Source organism: Amphibalanus amphitrite, unplaced genomic scaffold (assembly GCF_019059575.1).
Source record: "Amphibalanus amphitrite isolate SeventyFive unplaced genomic scaffold, NRLGWU_Aamphi_draft 000359F_arrow, whole genome shotgun sequence".
Classification (NCBI taxonomy): Eukaryota; Metazoa; Arthropoda; class Thecostraca; order Balanomorpha; family Balanidae; genus Amphibalanus; species Amphibalanus amphitrite.
Window position 1 is genome coordinate 526,119 of NW_024881853.1, and position 22,991 is coordinate 549,109.

The 22,991-nt window shown below is 54.7% G+C and overlaps 1 protein-coding gene across 1 annotated transcript in view; it reads left to right on the forward strand.

Moving 5' to 3' along the window:
• LOC122389462 (single-minded homolog 2-like) overlaps positions 1 to 20,223 on the forward strand; it is a 33,865-nt gene extending 13,642 nt beyond the window's left edge. Inside the window, exons 2-10 of the mRNA XM_043381563.1 lie at positions 2,520 to 3,054; positions 8,235 to 8,305; positions 8,623 to 8,712; positions 14,863 to 14,974; positions 15,589 to 15,674; positions 15,931 to 16,130; positions 17,204 to 17,310; positions 17,615 to 17,762; positions 18,810 to 20,223. Coding sequence (XP_043237498.1) covers positions 2,880 to 3,054; positions 8,235 to 8,305; positions 8,623 to 8,712; positions 14,863 to 14,974; positions 15,589 to 15,674; positions 15,931 to 16,130; positions 17,204 to 17,310; positions 17,615 to 17,762; positions 18,810 to 19,758 — 1,938 coding nt within the window. The 5' untranslated portion in view covers positions 2,520 to 2,879 and the 3' untranslated portion in view covers positions 19,759 to 20,223. The remainder of the gene's footprint in view (positions 1 to 2,519; positions 3,055 to 8,234; positions 8,306 to 8,622; positions 8,713 to 14,862; positions 14,975 to 15,588; positions 15,675 to 15,930; positions 16,131 to 17,203; positions 17,311 to 17,614; positions 17,763 to 18,809) is intronic.
• The last annotated feature ends 2,768 nt before the right edge of the window (positions 20,224 to 22,991 follow it).

Consider the following 22,991-nt stretch of genomic DNA (forward strand, 5'->3'; position numbering starts at 1 on the left):
GGGTCTGTCGCCGCCGCGCCGCCCACGCCGCATACCGGCCGCCATTGTGCGCCGCGCCATCAGCGAATAATCGCGCCGATTAGTGGCGCGGGCGGCGATCGGCGGCGCGGGCGGGTCGCGCCGCGCGGCCGCTCTCACAATGCAGCCGTCCGGCGCCGAATGACCGCGGAAGGGGTAATGGTTTCGCGCTGACCAGTCTCGTTCCGGACGCTAATTGTGTCGTTGGGACCGGCCGGAATGTGCCGGCCGTCCGGCCTGTGTTTGCCGGCCGAGGGGCGGTGTCGTGGGCACCTGATGATGGATATCATCATTGTTAGGTGAGGGAGAACGGGACCTGTTGGCACCAGCGCGCCAACACCGATAACACACGGTGCCAGCGACTCCGTCAGGGTGAGAATGGGCCCACTCACTTGGTCACCGTTCCGGTAATAAACACTCTGAATGGGTAATCGATCATGAAACGAAACGGCTTGCTGCGCGAGTGCGAAATGAGAAGTATGCTTTCACCTTTCTACCTTCCTTGAACATCTGAGCTTCCCTAGCCGAAAGGAGTGACCATTTAGCCCTATCATTTTTCTTCCGTGGCCAGGGGTAGTTTAGCCCCCCCCCCCTCGCCCATCTCCCCCAATGAGCTGGTACTGTCCCTCAATTCGATCCCCCGTCGATAAAATATCACCAGACAACAGCCCTGCTCGGAGGGCTCATTGTGAAAAATTGTTATAATTCTACTGGCATGCGTTTCATAACAGATAAAAGTAATACTGCTTACTACTGGTATCTGTGGTTTGATGTAAGTAGCATTCATATCATGCGGTAAAAGCACGCCGCTGAGGATGTGCAAAGATTTTCTTATTCTAAATATTTGTGCATAGGTATATTGTCTTACAATAATTGGTCAAGAGCGGATGTTGTCAAGAAGGCCGGTCACCTAAGAGTATTTTTAAATTTTGACTTTAATTAGGCATTACCTGCTCGATGTTTGCTTTGGTTTCTCTTCTCGTTCACGTGCATACCTCGTTGCCTTTGACCATGACAACCAGGGTGAATTGCCAAAGGATTTTGACTATCGTAAGCTGGTTTTCAGTCACAAGAGCTTAGTGAACATGTCAACAAACAGCTTGTTTGTTGTTTCAGTCTGCAGTTCGCAGCCCAGTGCAGCCCTGCTCAGTGTACAGCCACTCTGCTGTAACATACGGCTGTGTTTGACTTCTGGTTGCTCAACATTTACATAGGCCGGAAAGAAACGTTAGAGCGTACTTATGAAAAACAAAATGCATAGACAATATCTCTTCTGCAAGCACTATTACAATATGCTTGAAAATACGTAGAACTGAAGTCTTTCAGAAATCAGATTCGCTCATCTACTACCCTTTCGCTGTGCTTTCGCCGGCGATTCCAATATTTCACACGGTGACGCGTCCTGCCGTCGCATCCAACCCAAACAGATCGTCGCGCCGGCCGGTGTTTTGGTGCGCGGCCTCGGAGGGCGTTTTTCGCCGGCGCCTCTCCGCCGCATACACCGCTGACAAATGGCTCGGCAAGCGACACGGAGCGGCCAACCCAAACAGACCGGCCGTCGGATTGAGCGCGCCGATGATGGAGCCCATTTCCCGGGCGGCCGAGGCAGTTTGTCATCGCTGCTGGGCCGCTGGCCTGCCCGACTCACGAATTCTGACAGAGTCCCGGCCGAGTTCAGCCCGAGTACCTACTGTCTGAATCCTACCTAATTCTTGCCGGAGTCCTGAATCCTACGTTGATGTTTAAATCTTGCGTGACAAATATTTGCCCCCATACAGAGCTGAGCATCGGGGAAACCTTTTCTAACCTAACTCACTAACAGGAATCCTTTTGGCAGAGTGAGGCGTCATATACCAATTGATCTTGGATACTCTCGCCTTATGGAAAGTTGCGAAAGATATTTGAATTGGTCATAGGTTGCTCATTGCTCAAACGTATTATATAAAATGGATTGCGACAGAATTTCTCATTTCATACCTGAAACCCCTCAGATGATCTTACTTCTTGGGATGGCGTTATCCACGTTTACTGTTTGAACTACGCACCCCTCACTACCATCCGTTAATGTGTTTGACAAAGTTCTAATGCAAGGCCATAGACTGAGCTTACGGAACAATAAATCAATCCCAGTAGCGCACCATAACGATATTGAAACGAGAAAGAACTGCTCGGTGGGATTTCTGAGGGTGAAATATGAAACATCACCGAGCTGGAGAGTAAAAACCGCGAAATGAGCCGGCCGCTTAGCCCCGCAGTTGGCGCGGTTCACTGGCTGCCGATGAGCTGTTCCCGACCGGCTCTCCTACCTCTCCCCAAGATTGCCGACTCCCCCTCTCCCTCTCCCGCCCCGAGTGACGGCACCAGTTCGCCTCTCCGCCGGCCGGGCCCGCCGGCCGACCGTGCGTATGAATTATTCGCCTGCTCCCGAGGTCCATTGTCCAATGTTCTGTGTTTCATCGAGGGCTCCACAATTGGAATATTAACTGTTGTGTTCATTTCAGAGGCAGCAGGCGGCGGCCGATCGTCTCAGACCTGGCCGGGGTCGGGGGCTGAGGTCGGGGGCCGTCCGGAGAGGCGCCGTGACCCGCTCGGTAGCCCGGTCCGCCGCAGTCGCGTGTCACCGTCCGGCACCTCCAGCTGAGCCGGCAGTGGACCCTGCCGGCCGTCAGACGTCCTCAGCAGCCGGCGAACACCCACCAGGACCCACCGTAAACGACAGCAGCCAGCCGCAGCTGCTGCTGCTTTCGAACAGCCGCGTTTGCTGAGGGGTCTTTCCCACACCCAGCGGAGGAGTCTGACGGGCTCGGCTCACCTGCTGACGCCTCTGCTGACAGTCACAGTCCTTCACACCTGCCGGCGCAATGAAGGAGAAGAGCAAGAATGCTGCGCGCAGCCGGCGCGAGAAGGAGAACTCTGAGTTTGAGCAGCTAGGCCGTCTGCTGCCGCTGAGTTCGGCCATCAGCAGCCAGCTTGACAAGGCGAGCATCATCCGGCAGACCATCAGCTACCTGAAACTGCACAACATGTACCCGAACGGTGAGTACAACCGGGAGAAAACCGGAGGGATATGTTCTGCTTACTTGGGGCTGCACAGTGCACAATTCATAGGACTGGCAGTGGGCAGGAATACTCGTAATATCCCTTTTCTGTCCGCTTCGCCAGCCCGAACCCTGCCGACGGCAAATTTCGGACCTGTGTCGTATCCCCCGTACCGGGCGGAGGGACTGGAGGTCCTCCCCAATGCTCCCCGATCCTCCCCGTTCTCCTGTGAGGCTGACCCCGCGGCCCCCGCAGCGCGCGCCACGGTCCGTCCGCGGCGCGGCGCGTGGCGCTCCAGCAGCGGCGACAAAGCGCGACAAACCAGCCCAAACAGCGGCCTTTGTGGGGCCGTCGCTAATGAGGCTTCACCGCTGCCGACATCGTCCTCCTCAATGGGAGGCGCCGACACGATGGTCCGTCGGCCCGCGTCGGCGGCGGCGGGGCAGCGCGGCTGCAATAACGAGCGCCGGTGATCCTGGCGCATTATAGACAATTACGGCACCACTCGCCCGGAGAGAGGTGAGCAATTATCGTAACAAAGGGGACGGCGGCGCGCGCGCCGTCTGTGTGCAGTGGCACTAGCGGCTGATGAGATCGGCGCGCGGCCCGACGACGACTGTTGGTCCACGGATTTGGCGGCGATCGATGGCGCGTCCAAGGAGAAGAGGCGCTCAGCGGCTGACGGTTCTTTGCCGGATGAGAGCGCCTGGTGATAGCATGATAATACGGGGCGATTCCGGAGATTATTCAGAGATTTAGCGAGAGATCCGGGATAAAAGAAGAATGGTTGGTGGCATGGCGGCTGTTGATCTTATATGCGTTACTCTGAGAGAACATACCGGTGCTCACACATAACGTGGCATGCACAACATATTTCCTAACTATACCTGCACGGTAGAAGCAGTGACACCAAATGTAGGTATGTTTAACGATGCAAAATTATGGAAGGAATTAAAACGTCCTTAGGAATGCTTTTGGGCCTCTCATTTTGTTCAAACGACAGGAGGCGCTTGCACTTCAAACATTCAAAAGTGTCAAATTCGCCGCCGTATTACCGAACAGTCTGCACTCTCTGGCTATCCCGAGTCTCCTCTCCCGTAGTTCGCTGTCTCTGTCCGAGCTACTGTTCCATCTCACTCATCGCCACCCTCTGTCCCCGCAGCGGGCGTCTCAGATGCGCCATGATAGTCGCCGCGGCCCGCACGGCGCGCCTCCCGGCTGCTCGTGCCGCCTTTGTCTGCTGGCCGCCCGCGCCGTGGTCTCCGGTCACCATGGGGGCGGCGGCCAGGGACTCTTTGTGTCGCACCCGGCGCCTTCTCTGCTGTGTGGTGTCGTCTGTCAGCTGCCGCCGCTTGTCTGTGTCAGGGGACTGCTGCTCCCCACAGACCCGCATCTCCCGGGTCACCCCGCCGCGCCGGACCGGCCGGAGACGACTGGGTGCTGCTGGCCTGCTGACGTCCTTTGCAGCCAGGATCGGCACAAATTCAATATCTAGCCAGCGTTGAAGCGTTGAAGTCTCTTTTCCATTATCCGTTCTGGAATCTGGTAGCTGTGAAATATTATGCCTATTTACTCGTATGGCTTTGGTTATTCAGTTGTTGACATTGTTTTTTTTTTAACTGCAATTCTAGCGTTATTGCTACATAGCTTTACTGATACCGCCAATATTTCTTTTATCAGAAACAAATATTTGAATTGGCTGAAATAGTTCCCTGGTAGCAATTTTGGACACTCCAACACCGGAATGGTATCAGTGCAGTGCTGAATCCACCGTCATATCCGCGTCGATGAGCGCGAGCGTGTTAATCCTCATTACGGGGACCGCTCACAGAGCCTGACAGCGCCCCTCTCTCCTCTCCCACCCTCTCCACTCTGCCGACTGTTGTTCCAGCGTCCAGGTCACGTGCCGTGTCAGCCCTGCGTTCCTCCCTCTGCCGACTCTGTTGACACGGACAGGGCGAGCTCAGAGCTGGAGCGCTCTCGGCTCAGTGCGCTCTGTTTTACCGCGGTGGCGGGGACACCGCCCGGAGAGGCTACCCTGAGGGACCCGGGCTCTGCTCAGCCCCGGGCGCCGCGCGCCGAGTCCGAGGGAGGGCTGTTGATACAGGTGGCTGCCGATCGGAGGTGGCCAAATACCGGCCGATCCCACCTCTGTCCTACACCAACAAACAGCGGCGACCGGCCGCCGCGCCGACCACGCGCCGCGCGTTGTGCGCCGGCACGGCACGAGCCGGCAGAGCTGGGCGGACTCCGCCCGGAGAGAGGAGCGGTCACAATGGCGGACGGCGGCGGCAGCACAAACAAACAGCGCGCCGGCCGGCCATCGGCAAACACGGCGCGCCGGCGGCCGCCGCCGCAGCCAACGTCCGCTGCCACCGTCGCAGCCACTGCCCACTACTAGCACAGTCACCGCTCGCTCGCGCTGGCCGTGCAGGCGTCTAGCCCACCTGATGGAGGTGAAATGGCCCGATCCAGGACGGCCTGCCGCAGTCCGCGGCGCTGCTAAACGGACTAGGGTTTGAGGTGTGTCATTTTCTGGTTGATGTAAAGCTCAGATTTAACTGAAGGTTAGATGTCAGGGATATTGATTAGGCAATTGTCTTATTTATTGGTCGGCATATCTATGCTAAGATTGCAATATAATGCAAAAGTGATAAGATGTTCTTCATCAGAAAATGCTACAAATTGCACATATTTTGTAAAATTAAACAAAACACCCACGGTCATTCCACGGCTAAATCCCTGAACGTCAGCCCAAGATTGCGTTTGAATGAATGCCACTTGAATGGTGGGCGGAGTCACATAGTTAGCACGATGAATGATCTTTAGCCTCAGTTCGTGCCTGACCCGCTGACACACGTCACTGGTCAAACGAGTGACGCATTCACTCTCCACCGTCAGCTGATCGATGCCATCAGCTGATTGCCGGGCCGCCGAGGTGTCGGCCGGCCGCCGCGCCGACACCCTCCGCTGTTTGCACGGCTATAAAGTCAACAGAGACTCATTTGTAAACCACATCCCGGCGCGGAACGGGCGGCCAATGCGGCGCGGAACGGGCGGCGTTCGCGGCTCGGCAGGGTGTCGGCAGCACAGAGCGCGGCGGCGACCCAACATTGGCCCGGAGTCACGGCTGTTTGGTGGCATGTAAATGGTCCCACGCCGCCGCCACTTCAATGGGTCACGGACGGGAGGGGTACAGTCGTGAGCGGCGGCGGTGGTCGGGCTGGCCGGAGGTGCGGACAGGCCTGGGTGGCACTCGGTATAGGGTTCCCCGGTTGCGGGGCGGCAGGATGGGGAGGGATTGGACAGACAGTGCAGCGGGGCGGGGCGATGCCGCTGCACTGTGATATATCAGTCGCTAGATGGCGCCATAGGTTAGCGCCTGCAATGATGCTGTGCCGCGGTACCGCCGGCGCGGGAATGTGCAGTGGTCATCTACCGTTCAGACAAAGAATCAAAGAAAACACTAGAACGAGGGGTTACAACTTACAATCGACAGCGTCTGTGTTTTCTACGGCCCGTTGAGTTATCATTTGACGGTATGCTTGGCATAACTGTTGGCGGGCCTACCAATGCTGAATCAAATGTTACCCAATAGATGGGTAGGTAAGATTGTAGATGGCTGAACAAAAAAAAAAATTGAAGATGGTAGCTTTCCTTCTATTGTCCAAAATGAATCATTTTCCTACATTTTGCGACAGTGTTGTAAGCATATTTTATATTAGTTTCTCTCCGACAACGAGCACGCATTGTTCGTGTTGCGATCAGCCGCCGCTTCTGTGGTTCTGCTCGGGCCGCCAGTGCCGCCTGTTGCTGTCTGTAATCGGGTGCCGCTCCGCGTCTCGGACAGACTGAACCAACAAGGCGCCGACAGCTCCCCAAACACCGATGATCGATACGACAACCACCCCACCCCCACCCCGCTACTCCTGCGCCGCCGCCGCCGCCTTTTTTGCCGCCATTCTTGACCTGCTTGGGCCGCTGTTTCCGCCGGCGGCACTGGGGCCGTGCGGTCCTGAAACGGGCCCTTGCTGGAGGAGAGAGCACCGACAGCCGCGCGCTGTTACTGTGACCATGTCTTCATTGACGCCACTGGCACGGACTCAAGGTACACGAGCGCACGCTCCTTTTTACCACGCGTCTGGGCCGTTCCACGGACCGGTGCGCCGATTCAGGTCCATCGACAGAGGCGCTGAACTGTGTCCATACCACGGTCCTCTTACAGACGTGCCGCCTGTGAACTGTGAGACGGGGAGCGGTGAGGGGAGGGGCGGCGGGCTCTTGAAGGTGGCGTCGCGGTTATTTAGCACGGGAGGCACGGCCCATTGGCGACCGACAAAGGGGTTCGTGTCACCAGGTGTCACGGGGAGGGGACCGGGGAGGGTGTGGGGGAGGGGGCGTCTGACGGGTGCTGCAGGGAACGGGGATGGGGTCACATGGAAATATAATGCGTGAACCGTCACACGTGCCCGAGTGACATAGGATTCTCAGTTGCGGGGCTTTTGAATAGCATGATGAAAATGAACTGATGTTTGTCAGTTTGTGACTTTACTTCAGCATCGGCTAGTTCAATCCGGGATACCCTTACATTATGAATTTCTTCATAAAACTTATCAAGAGTTTTCTTTCCACCGCCACGTGTTCAATTTACAGACACTTCTAACTTCCTTCTCATCCATAGGGCTTTGATGCAGGCATTCATAAAGCTCCGCACTAGATGCCGCTCACTATACGAGTATAACACAGAGCCACAGTGACCACTCTGACCGGCATGGTGACCCGGCTGCCGGCGGCGCTGCCAGCCTGCCAACTGCTTCCGTCTCCGAGCACCGCGGTGTCGAGTTCCGTTCCCACCATTCTCCCTGGCAAATCCGGCACACACTCACCCCGTGAGACGGTGAGAGAGAGAGGTTCAGTTTCATCTGGCAACCCGGCCGCCCACGACATGCGCCAACTTGCTCTTGCAGTCCCATTCACAATAATTATGCTGGCTTGTTACCGTTCACTACACTGATCAGTGTAACGGACTTATTATGTATTCTCGGGCTTCGTTTTTCATAATCATGTTTCGACCGGATATAAGTTGCATCTTCCACCTAATGCACTCAATGTCTCCAGACACGTTTGTGTCGTACGTGCGCTGGCCGTGTACCTAACTGTCTGCTCTCTGCCGCCAGGTCTTGGAATCGCCTGGGGCTCGCACGAGTCTGAGAGCCGAATCAAAGAGCTCGGCTCACTTCTCCTACAGGCAAGTGAATGAAGCGCACTGTTTCAATGTGTGAAAAACGATATATGCAAATCGTTATGATATTTGCACATAAATATACCTACCAACTGCTATCGTCGGGTGTTTATGATGAACTATGTATAGCTAATAGCATTCATACCAGCTTCATTACAATAATTACATTTAATCGCACTAACTTTATGTGGAAAAGGGCTTGTTTGTCGCAGCACTATTGCGCCAATCCTATAAGTTTGCACAGGCATCCTCCGACTCACCGAGCCGTGCTCAGTAATCACTCGCGACTGACGGCGCTCCGCTGGGTCACGGTGATGTTGCAGACTCTGGAGGGGTTCATCTTTATCGTGGCCTCGGACGGCAAGGTCATCTACATCTCCGAGACGGCCTCCGTGCACCTGGGATTGTCGCAGGTCAGTTAGCGTAGCGGTCACCGACCGCTTCAGTGCGTGACTGAACGCACAGATTCCGACCCACAGAGTGGCTGATGGAGATCAAATCAACGAAATGTAGACTCAATGAATGTCGCGGGTTGATTGAAATTGTAAATAACAGCATGCTGGTCTTAGGAATGCAGCAATACGTTTTTTTGGGGGGAGTGATGTTAATAATTTATTGTATGAAGGTGTTATTAACGTGTTATTGCCTTTTGCGATGCCCAATATTGTGAATCCCAATAGATGTCGGGAATATTTGTATGAATTTCTTGGATGTAATGCCCGTTCCTTCCTTGCATTCCTTGAGGACATCAGATGAAAAGTCGGTCCGGAAGACGGTGATCGGGCTACTCCGGCCAGCGGTGACTCTGGCTGATTCCAGTTATCGGGGACTCCGGACTCTGGCCCTCGCCCAGTGTCGATTGGCGGCCCCATTCAGAGCCGATGGCTCATCAGTCACAGGATTAGCCTGGGTTCGACCGGCGGGCGACGGGCGGCGATAGTCCCAGACGGGTCAGTCCTGCCCGTTCCTACCTGTGTCAGAGAGGGACTGGGGTCGGAGCGCCGCGCCCTCATGTTGTCGCGCTGGGGAGCGGGCACGCGCCCTGCCCCGGTCGGAGCCGGCCCGATCGGTGGGCTGTTTGTCGCCGGTCCGGGCGGCCACTGTTTGCCAGTGGTCGGCTCGGGTTACCGGCGACTACCGGCCGTTTACCAGGACACAGCGGGGCGCCGGCGGCCTCCCAGACGGCGTGTCGCCGGCGCCCCTCCCCTCCCCTCCCTCCCTCCGCGGCGCCCCGCCCGGGTCCGGCGCGGAGGCTGAGTTTCCGGCGGCACACCGGTACCGGCGGGCGCTGGAGCGGCGCGGCCGCCCGCTGCACCAACACCACCAGACGCCGGCGTCGATTTATGACGAAACAGACGGCTGAGCGCCGCCGGCGCCGGCCGCGCAGTTCTGAAATATGGCCGGCATTTGTCGAGTTCCTCTCGGCGCGGCGGCACTTTCATTCGTGCGGCGCCGGAGGGCTCCCCCGCCATCGGCAAAAAACTGGAATCTGCACTGGGGATTGTACGCTGCCCTGCAGAGAGCAAGGAGCGGTGCCACGTCACCAACAGGGCACAAGATGGCCGCCGTCGTCAGCCCGGTCAGCTGCTGCGGCCTTCGGAAACACGCCGACGTCACAGCTCTCTCTTTGTTACGTGTCCAGCCTTGGTTTCTACATAGAAGGTCAATTCAATGAATCATTCTGAGGTATAAGAGTGTCCTTGAGCTACGTAAGAGGCTAGCAGAATTTCCTGGATCTGGCTTTCCTGTTATATGTAATGACTATCCTTACTATCACTATGTAACATAAGATGGCTACCTCGCGGTTTGTGTCCCCCATTCCCCCAATATCGGTACCATTTTCCCACGGCCGGTGTCTCAGCTCCATTTGGTCCGGTGCGTCCGGCGCCGGCCGGCAGCTCGTGCCGCCGCGCCGCGCTAATGACGCCATGGCGCCGACGGCCGACTGATGACGCCTATCTGCCCTGATGACGCCGGCGCTCCGTGCCCGCCAATGCTTCGGCCGGCTTAGCGGCGCCGAGAATGCGAGCGGCCGCGCTGACCGCCTCGCCGGCCTCCATCTATCAGGCTCGGCGCGTAAAAACCGGCCCGGGGCGGGCGGGACACGGTGCGCGCCGCTCCCCTCTCGGCGCCGGCGACCCCCTGCGTCGGTGCCGATTATCGCCGACACCCGGCGCCGCGGCGATTCGGTGTACCGATTAAAAGGTGTCGGAAAAAGGCTGAATGAAGGCGCGTTCACACCACGCCGGGAGGCCGTAAATACAATTGTGGCCGGGCTCGGTGCCGGCCGTACAATGGAGCCATTACATGTCGATTTGTCAGCGATTTGGCGCAGAGGTGGCCAACGACAGATGCACGCGATGGGTGGCTGGTCTCTGAACTATCTCTGGTGGATGCAGTGCTCGCTAGAGCTGCTAGCTAGCGCGAATGCTACTAAAAGTATGCCTGGCACAGGGGCGTCGCCACGGATTTTTGAGTGGGGGGGTCGGGTTTCTAGTCTTCACCCGATGGGTAGGGGTGTTTTTTTTGCCACACTTCCCAGTTTTGTGCGTGCGTATGTGTGTGTGTGCGCGTGTAACAAATCGGCGCGCAGCGCCGCGAAATTTGGTATAACCTATTAGGTAGGTATACCCAAGGCCCTAAATACAAGGTTGCACGGACTTATTTCTACTAAACCTTTACCTACCAGAATATAGTTTCACGGTTGATTATTTAAATAATTATTCAGTCAAAATTTCTTTATTATTATCTCGTAATCATTCATAAGCACTTTTATAAATCAACTTTCAATTTGCTTGTCTTTTACAAGCAAAATAACTTTTCTAGTATTGGGTCAACATAGTGGTGTAGCAGTAGGAACCACATCTGGCAAAACCCCAATGCCTACATACAGCAGAAAAGCAGCCACCAGGTATCGCCACAGTCGCCACTTGGTCGCCACACAGATGTCGCGCGCGTCGCCAATCGCCACACTACCGATTTCCATAAGGACGCATATGTACGGATATGTATAGGAAAGTCGCCCTTAAGGATTACGCTTACATCCTTTGCTTATGAGGTCGGTGGTTGGAAATTGGGAGGGGCTCAGCTATTTTCGACCATGGATATGCCTTTATCACATGATGAGGAACATGCTGATAAGCGTTTTATGCGTCATAACAGCACAAAAGTATTTTTAATCATTTTTCAAAAATAGCCGTTCTGCCATATCTTTCAGTGCAAGGTGCCGTCGGTCATCCCCGACGTGACGTCACGCAGGGAATTTGCCAGATTTTCCTACTAGACTTCGACACCCCCTGGGTATACCTACCTACATCACTTGCGTAAAAATTATCACTGGTCACTTAAGTTCAGGTCGCCATGTCAAGTTCAGTTATACGGTATACCTCTATCAAACTTTCCCGTCTCGCCATTCTTGTAGCTTTTCTCCCATAACTTCGAAATTCAATACACTGTAGGTATACCTAATGTATGGGGTTATACCTACGTGTCAGCAATTCATGATTCTGAGGATTTACATCTATGATCTGGAGGCAGGTCAAATACGTGACCTCATCATGAGAAAATAATGAGAAATTAGAAAAAGCACGAATGCCTCCTGCTTTGAAAAAGTTCGTCAGAAACGCAAAATATCTTTGGAGCCATGACAAATCAGCTCATCATTGCCAGGGACAGGGTGCAACTTATGGCGAGTGATGACTCGAAAGGTCATTAGTGGAAATGTCCATCGGTGGCCACCAGCATTTTTTTCTACAACTTTTGACGAAGACGCGGTAGAGCGATGACAGCACCTGGAAGGTGTTCACTGCTCAGCTCAACAACACGGACCCATTCATATGCAGCAGGACGTCCTTTTTCGATCAGGACAATAACGTTGACCTGAGGTCGTTTTAACGTTAATTCTGAATGGTCAAATTTTAACTCATGTGACGCGTCTCAAAGAGATAAACACGGTGGTGACAAGACAACATATGTAAATACCATACAAATTCACAGAATCTAAAGTTATTGCAAAGCAAATGTTTCGGCAGAATCTGTCCAGTTCGCTGTTTGCCTTCTATGGGCAAAACATAGACCTGAGATGAAATCTGACGCGAAGCTAGCGAAAGAGCGTTGAAAGAGCTATCGAGTATCGAATATGTTTTCTGCTTCACTGTAGCCCTTCTATTGGTGGGTTCCCTGTCACTAACGTATAACGTATACTAAACTAACGCTGAGGTATGCTTTCGACCCCTGATCGATCTAGAGGTTTGCGGAAAAAGAGCATGCTGCCCGTGACGAGAGAAAGCCAATGATACCCATTTACAAGGTTTCGGGTCATCTCAGGACAGGTCATCGCCAATAAGTAGGGAAACTCGGGACCTGCTAGAACTTTGCGAATGTAATTTGTGATGGTTTTTCGAGGTTCTGATTACGAATGTTATCTTAGTTTTGAACGAAGATGATGACTCCATGCATTTGGGGTAGATCAGGTCAGGTCAGATCAACCAGTACCTAATAGTGGATGACCACCACCGATTGCTTCCTAACATGTTATACATATGTATAAGCAACACAACTACTTCTTAAATGTTCAGATGGGCGCTAAGTTCAAAATCAGCTCCAAAAACTATCCTATACCTAAATAAAAAGCATGTTATGAAAAGTGAACCAAGGTCATCTTTATTTGAATCAGGGATATCGATGTATTTTTAAGTAGGTGATTAACTCGAGCGCATCGGAAGTTTCGTTGCAATCGGCTCCTTTTTGCGCGACTTCTTTGCGAAAGCCCGAGACGGTCTCACCTGACTCCCTTTCCCCTACATGTGCACTGTACAGCTAGTTGTGACGGTAGCCATGGGGCTGAGGCTAGTTTGTAGTTTTGTAGTTAGGTACTGATCCGACGAATCGACTGCGACCATTTTTTTTAACGATCAGACGAACGCTCGGGGCAGTTTTGGCGCGTCCAATCCTTTGAGGGATAAAAAGGTACTAGAATGGTGGCTACTAAAAATATTGTTGTGCTGGTGTTCCCCGCCCACAGCTAATTGAACTTTAGGTAATTGGCTAATTGGCTTTATGGAGCTATTGAAGCGATTCTGAATCTGATGTATTTGTTGGTGTTGCTGACGCCTGCTTCACTGACATAAAAGCTAAAAAAGCATACTCAGCATCGCAAAAAGTGGGGGGGGGGTCGACACCCCCAGTTTTCAAGAGTGGGGGGTCACGACCCCCCCGACCCCCCCCCCCCCCGTCGGCGACGCCCCTGCAGTGGCATAGTACATAATTATCTGCAGAAAATGTTTTTATTGCTGAATAAAGGTAATGCTTGTATCCATTTCATAAGGGGGCGTGGGATGACGCAGAACATATTTCTGGATCAATGCATTTCAATTTAGAAATGAAAAACAGACACCACAAGTTCGTCCATTTGATTTTCATAAACAAACACACTCGGTAAAGTTCCGGCAGGATTTCTCCCTAATGCTGACGCCGTTTGTGATGATGGGGCTGCTAAGCGAAGGGATATCGGATCTGAGTTCCGCAGACAGACAAACAGACAGACAGACAAACAGACAGACAGACAGACAGACAGACAGACAGACAGACAGACAGACAGACAGACAGACAAACAGACAGACAGACAGACAGACAGACAGACAGACAGACAGACAGACAGACAGACACAGTCGCGCTGTGAGGAGCGGTCCATTGAGCGCACGAACCGGTCGATAGATTGGGAGACTGATGGCACCGGCCGCCGCCGGGCGCCCGCTGTCAGAGGGGGCCGAACCGCCGACTCGGCACGCTGCTCGAGTGGCCGACCTCCCCGTGCCGTCGACAGACGACAGTGATGAGACGACACCACTGGAGCGGCCCTGTGTGGGTACGCGTGGGTGCTGGGTGATCATCGATACTCCGTGGGCGGTTGCTGCTGGGTGTATGAATGGCCCCACAAAAGTACTCGGATGTGTGTAGTTGAGTGACCTGACCTGACATAACCTAAAATGTATAAAAATATCAGTTAGTCTAATGAAATGTCAGCCAGCAATAATTTAGCCATCGTTTATTATTCACTTCTGAAGCATTTAGTGACGAATGTATAGCATCCCCATTTTCCTCTCGGCCGATGAGGCTCAAATGAAGAGGTCTCTAAGTTCCAAAAGAGAATAAATGCCTGAGAGACGGGCTGCGGCCCCTCGCCAAAGGCACTCGGAGCCCACTTCAGAGTCGATCAAACGAACCACCTCAGACTTTCCAGAGTGGTTCGATCTTTCCGACGGGTACCTTTATGCTTTATTGGACAGGTGAAGCTTCTTTCAGGAGGCCGCAGGTAGCAAGGGGAGCTCGGCTTTGCTGAGAAATTATGTTTTGTATGGATAAGTGTTCTTGAAAACGTATGTTCATTGTTGCCGCAACGCTCTTGTGATAGTTAGCGTCGGATAATACACGACTGTTTAATTACACCCAATAATGCATCGTTTTCCAATTGATAGTAAACCATTCGCCTCAGCATTGTTTTTTTTTTTAAAAGAATTTCCTCGACATTTTCATCACATTGTACGGATCCTTTACGTCCACAGGTGGAGCTGACTGGTAACGTGATTTACGAGTACATCCACCCGGACGACCACGGCGAGATGGCGGCCGTGCTGGGAATGCAGCCGCAGTGCGTCCCCGTGGGACAGGAGACAGGTCAGTGGAGCGGGAACAGGTCAGTGGGACAGGAGACAGGTCAGTGGAGCGGGAATAGGTCGGTGGGACAGACAGGAGGTGGACACAGGTCGTTGGGACAGGAGACAGGTCGGTGGGACAGGAGACAGGTTAGTGGAGCGGGAACAGGTCGGTGGGACAGGAGACAGGTCAGTGGAGCGGGAACAGGTCAGTGGGACAGGAGACAGGTCAGTGGAGCGGGAACAGGTCGGTGGGACAGACAGGAGCCGGGAATAGGTCGTTGGGACAGTGGGACAGGAGCCGGTCACAGGTCGGCGGGACAGGAGACAGATTAGTGGGACAGGAGCGGGAACAGGTCGGTGGGACAGTGGGACAGGAGCGGGAACAGGTCGGTAGGCAGTGGGACAGGAGCCGCGCGCAGGTCGGTGGGACAGGCGCCGGGCACAAGCAGTAAGGCAGGCTACCATTCGCCAGTGGGCAGTGGGCACCAGTCAGTTGTGCGTAACTTGCAAACATCATGGCGTATATCAGCTCGTAATCAATCTTATCTGTCGATTCCCTAACAATTTTACTCTCAAATTTGCTGGTGTGATATAAACGTGAGCCGAGCTGATCCAGTTTTTTGTGTCTTTCAGACTTCGAGCTGGAGCGCAATTTCATTGTACGAATGAAGTGTGTGCTGGCAAAGCGGAACGCCGGTCTCACCACGTCGGGATACAAGGTAAGGCTTGAATGGGATTGTGCAGCGTGCATGATACCTATGCAATTATGCATATGTCCAGCGCTATCGGTTAACGTCTAGCAAATTAACGCCGTAGAAATGTTCAACATAAATGAACTTCACGGCATTGCCCTGAACTTATCGCCCAGCCCTGACCCGACTAACCTACCCCTCCATTACCTGACTGACTAGATTGACCTGACCCGACTAACCTGACCTGCCCTGACCCGACTGACGTGACCTGCCGTCTTCCCAGGCAATCCACTGCAGCGGCTATGCCAAGGTGAAGCTGATGAGTCTGGACAGCGCGCCATATGGCAGCTGCTACCAGATCTACGGCCTGGTGGCGGTGGGCCACTCGCTGCCCTCCTCGGCCATCACCGAGATCAAGATGTACAGCAACACGTTTATGTTCCGCGCCAGCCTCGACATGAAGCTCATCTTCCTGGACGCCAGGTGAGGGCGAGCGCCAGTGGCGTCGAGATGGTGTGGAATAAATAATTATTTGATCGTGCTTGGTTATGACAGCTGATGTCATACCTTCTTTATTTATCGAAATAGTTTTGTTTGAAATATTTTTAGAAATACTCTTGAACAAAATGAATTCGTGTACCCTGGATGATTCATACATTTGCGTTTTTGATTAGCCAATGGACAAACTGCTGTCGTCGTAGTGTCTTTACTCGTACTTGGGGTTTGAAAAACTTAGCTATTTTTAATGTCATCGTTTTCACGAAGATTACCGTCTGACATATGTGTCGGAGCTCTGTTTGAAATGTTCCGGTGGTTAGTCCGGAGTGGGTCAGTAGAGGTTTATCCTACATCGGCGTGCTGTCAGCCGTCTGTATTCCTCCCCACCACTCCGTTTACGGGTCGGCCCGATGCCGAGTGTTTGCTGGACGGCTAATTGTGTTGTCCGTTGCCGGAGGGCCGTTCGGAGGTGTTTGGCAGCGGAGTACCGCGAACCGGCCACTCGGAGCACGGTTGGTCGTTCTCTGAGCACGCCGAGCACGCCTGTTGTGCGCTACTCGGCCAGCTATCATCAGCCGGCCCGGGGGCAGCCACTTGTGTCCCGTATCGCCATCACAATAACAGTGATTACACGGATTGCGTGCCGCCACCGGCCGGCCCCTCGCAGCTCCGTTTGATTCAAAGCAAACAGTTTTCCCACGCTGGTCAGACGCGGTGGGCAATTATAGCGGGGCGGCGTGTCAGCAGCCGGCGCTGATTAATTCCTCGGCCGGGGTGTGGGCGCTGAGCCGACAGCTGACACTGACTGCTGACCGCGGGGACTGGCTGCACGGCTCGCCGACCGCCGCAATATGGGCCGGCGAGGCACGACACAACACCCGCCGGCGGGTCATGGGAAGGTCAGGGCCGGCCCAACGACTGCTGCCGACTACAGGACCGACCACCGATAGTGTCGGATGGGATATCCGTGAACCGAACAGGTCCATTGCCAACTAACTTACATCGCTTGAAGAATGTGTCTACCTATTCGTCCTGACGCCATTCCGGATTGATTTCAGAGTGCTGGCGCTCACGGGATATGAGCCGCAGGATCTCATTGAGAAGACCATCTACCACTATATTCACGCGCACGATGTCCATAACATGCAGCATGCGCACAGAACATGTGAGTTATGATCGGCCTGGGGGCAGTCATCTGGAAACGAAATGGGTTGACTCAATTTGCACGTCTTCATCTGCAGCCTGCAGGGTGAGGGCACTTGCCGAGAACCGTTACGCAGGCATTTATTTGCCATGGAGCGAATACCAACGAACGACATGTGACTTATTATCTGTCTGTTTCTCATATGGTTTATAATGTGCCTGGATGCAAACATTTCGTGACTTTCAACATCAAAGTTTCTCCGCATTCCGACATATCAGAGTATAAAGCCATGTCCACATATGTAGTGCTTCCATTTCGTTTTCAGTGTTATTCAAGGGCCAGGTGACGACCAAGTACTACCGGTTTCTGACCAAGGATGGCGGCTGGATCTGGCTCCAGAGCTACATCACCATCGTGCACAACAGCCGCTCCTCGCGGCCGCACTGCATCGTCAGCGTCAACTATGTGCTCAGGTCAGTTATCGGTTCAGGTCGGACCTCTGCTCAAGCTGGGTCCCGACTCAGGTCAGTCCTTTATGATTAGGTCAGCGGTCGTCTCCTAAGGTCGGTCCGATGGTCAGGTTAGTTGGCTGCTCAAGTGCTCAGGTCAGTTGTCCTGGCTCAGGTCAATCCAGATCCACCGTCGGCTGTCAATGTGGTGCTGAATCGAAACGTCAAAGCAACTGTTGGCTGACGCCGGCTGACGTGGTGTCATGGTGTGTAGTATACGTATGTAGTTAGTGTCCCGAATGTGTTGTGGCCGATAATTTTGAAGCCGTATATCAGTCGGGTGAATTACGGAGCACATCATAACGTTTTGGGTGACAGTTTCACGTTTCAGTGTGACAAACGATGCGACAGGATGTCTGTTTATTGTGTATGACGAGTTACGCCCTTCGGCACATTACACATCACATTACGTAGTGCGCATTCTGGCACATCACACATCACATTACGAGTGACGTCTTTCGACACATCACGCAGCATATTACTTGTGACGTCTTTCGACACATCACGCATCACATAACATGTGACGTCTTTCGACACATTACGCATCACATTACGTGTGACGAAACTAGCCGTGACTGCCGTGTGAGTGGCAGGTGACGCGCGGCACGTGCTGTCTCGGTGGCTCGGAGGTCGGCGGTGTCGGGGTCGGACCCGTGGGGAGGGGCCGGGTGAGGGGGTAAGGGTGATAAGATCGGCGCACCGACACCTGCTCTGATCACAGAGACAGCGGCGTCGCGTCCGGCCGGCCTCCCGCACCGAGCTAGAGACTGATGAGTGATAGAGAGCGAACCGGCAGCCGGCCGGGCGCGACCCTCGCTGTACCGAAACAGTGCCCCGCTCCACCGACACAGCACCTTTCCACAGCCTCACTGCATCGATGAAGTACATTCTCCACCTCAATGCTTTGTGGCTCTACTGATGCCGATACAGTACCACTAAAGCCAGCCCGCTTCTTCTCCCTCGCTGCCACTCCTACGCTGACCTGACCTGGCGCACCGTCTCTGTCGGCAGTGACGCGGAGCGGCCGCGCCAGCAGCTCGACATCAGTCAGGTGGACGGTCTGCGGACGGCCTCCTCCACCAACGGCGAGCCGTGTCCGGAGCCGACTCCGGCGCCGGCTCCGGCCCGCGGCCTCAGTCCGCCGTACCGGTCCCCAGCCGGCGCCTACTGCCCGCCGGTCACCTTCAGCGCCGAGCCGGCCACCCAGTACACCGGCTACACCGACCCGGCCGGCTACGGCGCCGCAGCCACCGCGAAGGCGGCCGACCCGCGCTTCGTGCTGCACGCCGATTTGGCCAATTACGGGTACTCGGCGGCGGTGTGTAACGAGCCGGCGGCACCGGCGGCCCGGCAGCGTCCGCCGGCCGCCTTCCTCTCCGCCGGCTCGGTGATCTGTGCGCGGGGCGAGGTGGAGGCGGCGGCGGCGGCGGCGGCGCGGCCCGTCAGCGCCGGCTCAGCCGCCAGCGCCGGCAGCGCCGCCTCGGACGCGCTGGAGCTGGAGCTGCCGGTGGCTGCGCCGGCCGCAGCGCCGCACGGCTACACCGGCTACCCGGCAGCCGGCGGGTATCAGGGCTACATGTGCAGCTCTCCGTCGGCTACCGAGCTGTACGGCTTCCAGGCGCGCTCCGGAGAGCTGCGGCATGCGGCGCCGTTTGAGCGGCTCAACCCGGCCTATGAGCGCGGTCCGGAGGCGTTCGAACGGCCCTCTGATATGTACGAGAGGCCGGCAGAGATGTATGAGAGGCCGGCGGAGCTGTACGAACGGCCCGTGGACGGCTTTGACCGCAGTCAGGAGGTGTTTGGGTACGGCAAGACCGGCGGCGAGCTGCAGCAGATGACCGAGCAGACGGCGCTCAACAATAACCCATCCAAGGAGTACTGCCCCTACTCGCAGCCCGCCTATACGAGTGTCATCGTGGACGCACAACACTACGCCGCGCACAACCAGTACGTGCACTGACCGCGCCGATAGTGACGTTATAATGACGTCACGTGTGCCGCGTTACCATGTGTGCGCACGTGTGGACGCGGTCGCTGTGACGCCGCCCGTCATTCTAGTCGCCGGCGCGCGGCGCGCCCTGTACGGGGTGTCGCCGCTCCGTCTGCCCCACCAAGTGCCTGGCACCCTGTCCATTGCACGGTGTGTCACTGACCGTTACCAGCGGCTGTCCGGGCACAGACATGTGATGTTCTGTGCTGCCGCGCCGTGTGCCGCTGAGAGTTAGCGCTGCCCTGTCGCGCTGAGATGAGCAGAGCGGGTCGGGTCGCGGACTGACCGGTGGCCGCACCCGAGGACCTCCGGCCGCAGCGGGCGGCACTGTGTGATGTGATTGTGATGGCGGCCACCGAGCCGCCGCTGTTGTTTCCAGATGTATGTACCGACTGTTTGTGCCAGAGGCTAATAATGAATCAAACGATATCCATACACTGATGTGTCTGCTTTCGCCTATCGGGGTTACAAAGGTCACATAAAGCGACTGTCAAGGAGACAGGAATCAACATTTCACGAAAACAGACTGCGAAGGCCCTGCAGCCTCCGTACTGTAGCCCGAGACTCAAAGGTTGAACTGGTTGAGCTATCACCTCCAGTAGGCAGAAGTCACTAACAGTCACCAGCAGTCACCAGTCACCACCACCACCAGCAACGCCTTCCCTCCGCCCCCACCGCCGTCTTTCCGTCCTCGCACCGTCGTCAGTCGACAAAAACCGCAGCTCCGATACGGCACGGTCATAAACCATACCGGCGGCAACGGTAGCCGGGGCGGGCTGCTCGTAACAGCGGCGGCGGCTGGGAGAGGAGGAGGGGGAGGGAGCTCGCGTAACAGCGGTGGGAAGGGGTGAAGCTCGTACAGAGAGGGAGGGGTGCTGCTCTAAAAGGGGAGGGGCAGGGAGCAGCTCTGTCAGAGAGCGAGGTACAGCTTCACAGCTGTGACCCTTCCCCTTCTCCCAAAAAATAACACTAGACTTATTGGAGCGTCTTCGGTTCTTCAGACTTCAACTCAACCATTATGCGAGCTTCCTCTGCATCTACACCATGATCAGTGGTATGATCGTATGGGAGTGCAGTCGGCGACTGGCGCGGTCTCTGGCTGACCCGTCGGCCGTTCGGTCTCCTCTCCCAGCCGGCGCTGCACGGTGCGCTCTCAGGTGGTGTGGTATGGCCGCGGCTCGTTTGCACACAAAGGTGCGCCGGCCGGCTCCATGGCTCCGTCGGGTCAGCCACTGCTCCCAGGGTGCAGAGGGGCCGGTGATCCGTCACTTCCTGCCGCAGGGAGAGCGGGAGAGGAGGGAGAGGGGAGGGGGATCGTCCGGCGCCGTCACACCGCGCGCGACCGGACGCAACGGCTAACCTGTGCCCGCCCTTCCTTAGTTCCAACCCACACTTTCTCCTTTCTTTCTCTTCCACTTTCCGTCCGTCTTCTCTCTCTCTCTCTCTCTCTCTCTCTCTCTCTCTCTCTCTCTCTCTCTCTCTCTCTCTCTCTCTCTCTCTCTCTCTCTCTCTCTCTCTCTCTCTCTCTCTCTCTCTCTCTCTCTCTCTCTCTCTCTCTCTCTCTCTCTCTCTCTCTCTCTCTCTCTCTCTCTCTCTCTCCTCTCTCTCTCTCTCTCTCTCTCTCTCTTCTCTCTCTCTCTCTCTCTCTCTCTCTATCTCTCTCCCCCTCTCTCTCTCCCTCTCTCTCTCTCTCTCTCTCTCTCTCTCTCTCTCTCTCTCTCTCTCTCTCGTCACCTCTCAGAACTTCCATTACTCACCTTTTTCATTTGGATATACTTATTTTATTGATTTCATTTTATTCGAATCTTCTAGTCTTGAGTCCCTAACTCGATCTTTCATCGGATTTCCAGATGAACAAGCTCAATGACTGCGAGTTTTACGAAGCGTTGGTCACTTTTTCCGTTGTCTTTATTCGGGACTAGAATGTACTTCACTAATGATTTTCTAGGCTGGATCTCGGCATTTTACATTCACATAGCCCGGTGTTCCCTGATATAGATCGCTGACTTTTTTGCCACCCTGAGCTGTGACAGGACGTGACAGATTTAGACGTCATAGCGGCACTCCTGTCAAACCAGGACTACCTCCAGCGGTATTTGACTTCACCAATCCCCAGCGTATCAAACCGACCGTTCATCTGCATTGGCCCAACGTACACAACCGTTCTTCGGGAGATATGAATTGAAGCGTTGGAGGAGCGGCGCGAGGAGCTCCACCGGAGAGTTGGAAGAGAGATGACAGGAAGGGGAGGGGTACGGTCGGTCGCCATAGTGATGGCACACCTCTGCTCTCCAGCGGCCGGAACTATCGGCTCCTGTGGACCAATTACCAGCGCTGAGGGTCCTCCCAGGCGGCCGGCAGAGACCCGAGACCACTAGCGCACCAGATCAAACGCCACGGAAATGATAAAAGGAGTCTGTCTCACAGACGGAGACAGAGGCAAAGACGGGCGGCGGGCTTAAGTGGAAGATAAAGGACCAGAGATTTGACTCGTCAAGTTTGGTCTTCCAATGGACGATAAAAAAATAACGAGCAAATTAATGAACAAAAAGAAAACGATGAAAAATAAAACACAAATGCCCGCACAGTGCTCGTCTCCTTTTACTTTATATATAGGTAAGCAATGCATAAGCACAGCGCCGCGTGGTCTCAGCCCCCTGCTATGATGCGCTTTGGTCCGTAAGGTCCGACTCCGAAGCACAGAAACAATAAAGGACGAAGTCACAAGATGACCTTTCCATTTTCGACCTGGCAGTCAGTTTGAATAGTTATGTATGTCACATGTGTGGCATTTACGGTGTAATGGCAGCGCTAGGATAAACCACACCAGCATCCACCTGTCGTCAGCAATCTCGGCAAAAGATCCAGTGAACTCCTGATTCGCTGCTATATACAGCTGACGCCATCTATGAGCCGTCCGTCAATGCTAAAATTGCGGCACAGTATATCTTCAGGCGTCAACTACTAACGCCATCTATGAAACCTCCCAGTCACTATCGCTGCGGCACAGCATACCTTCAGGAGTGTTTACTAGCGCCATCTATGAGCTGTTGAAGGCTCTAACAGCATTGCGGTGCAGTATGCTTTCAGGCGAATACTCCTAACGCCATCTATGAGCCGTCCAACTCACTACCAGCGTTGCGGCACAGCATACCTTCAGGCGTAGACCACTAGCGTCACCTATGAGCCGTCCAAGAACCTAC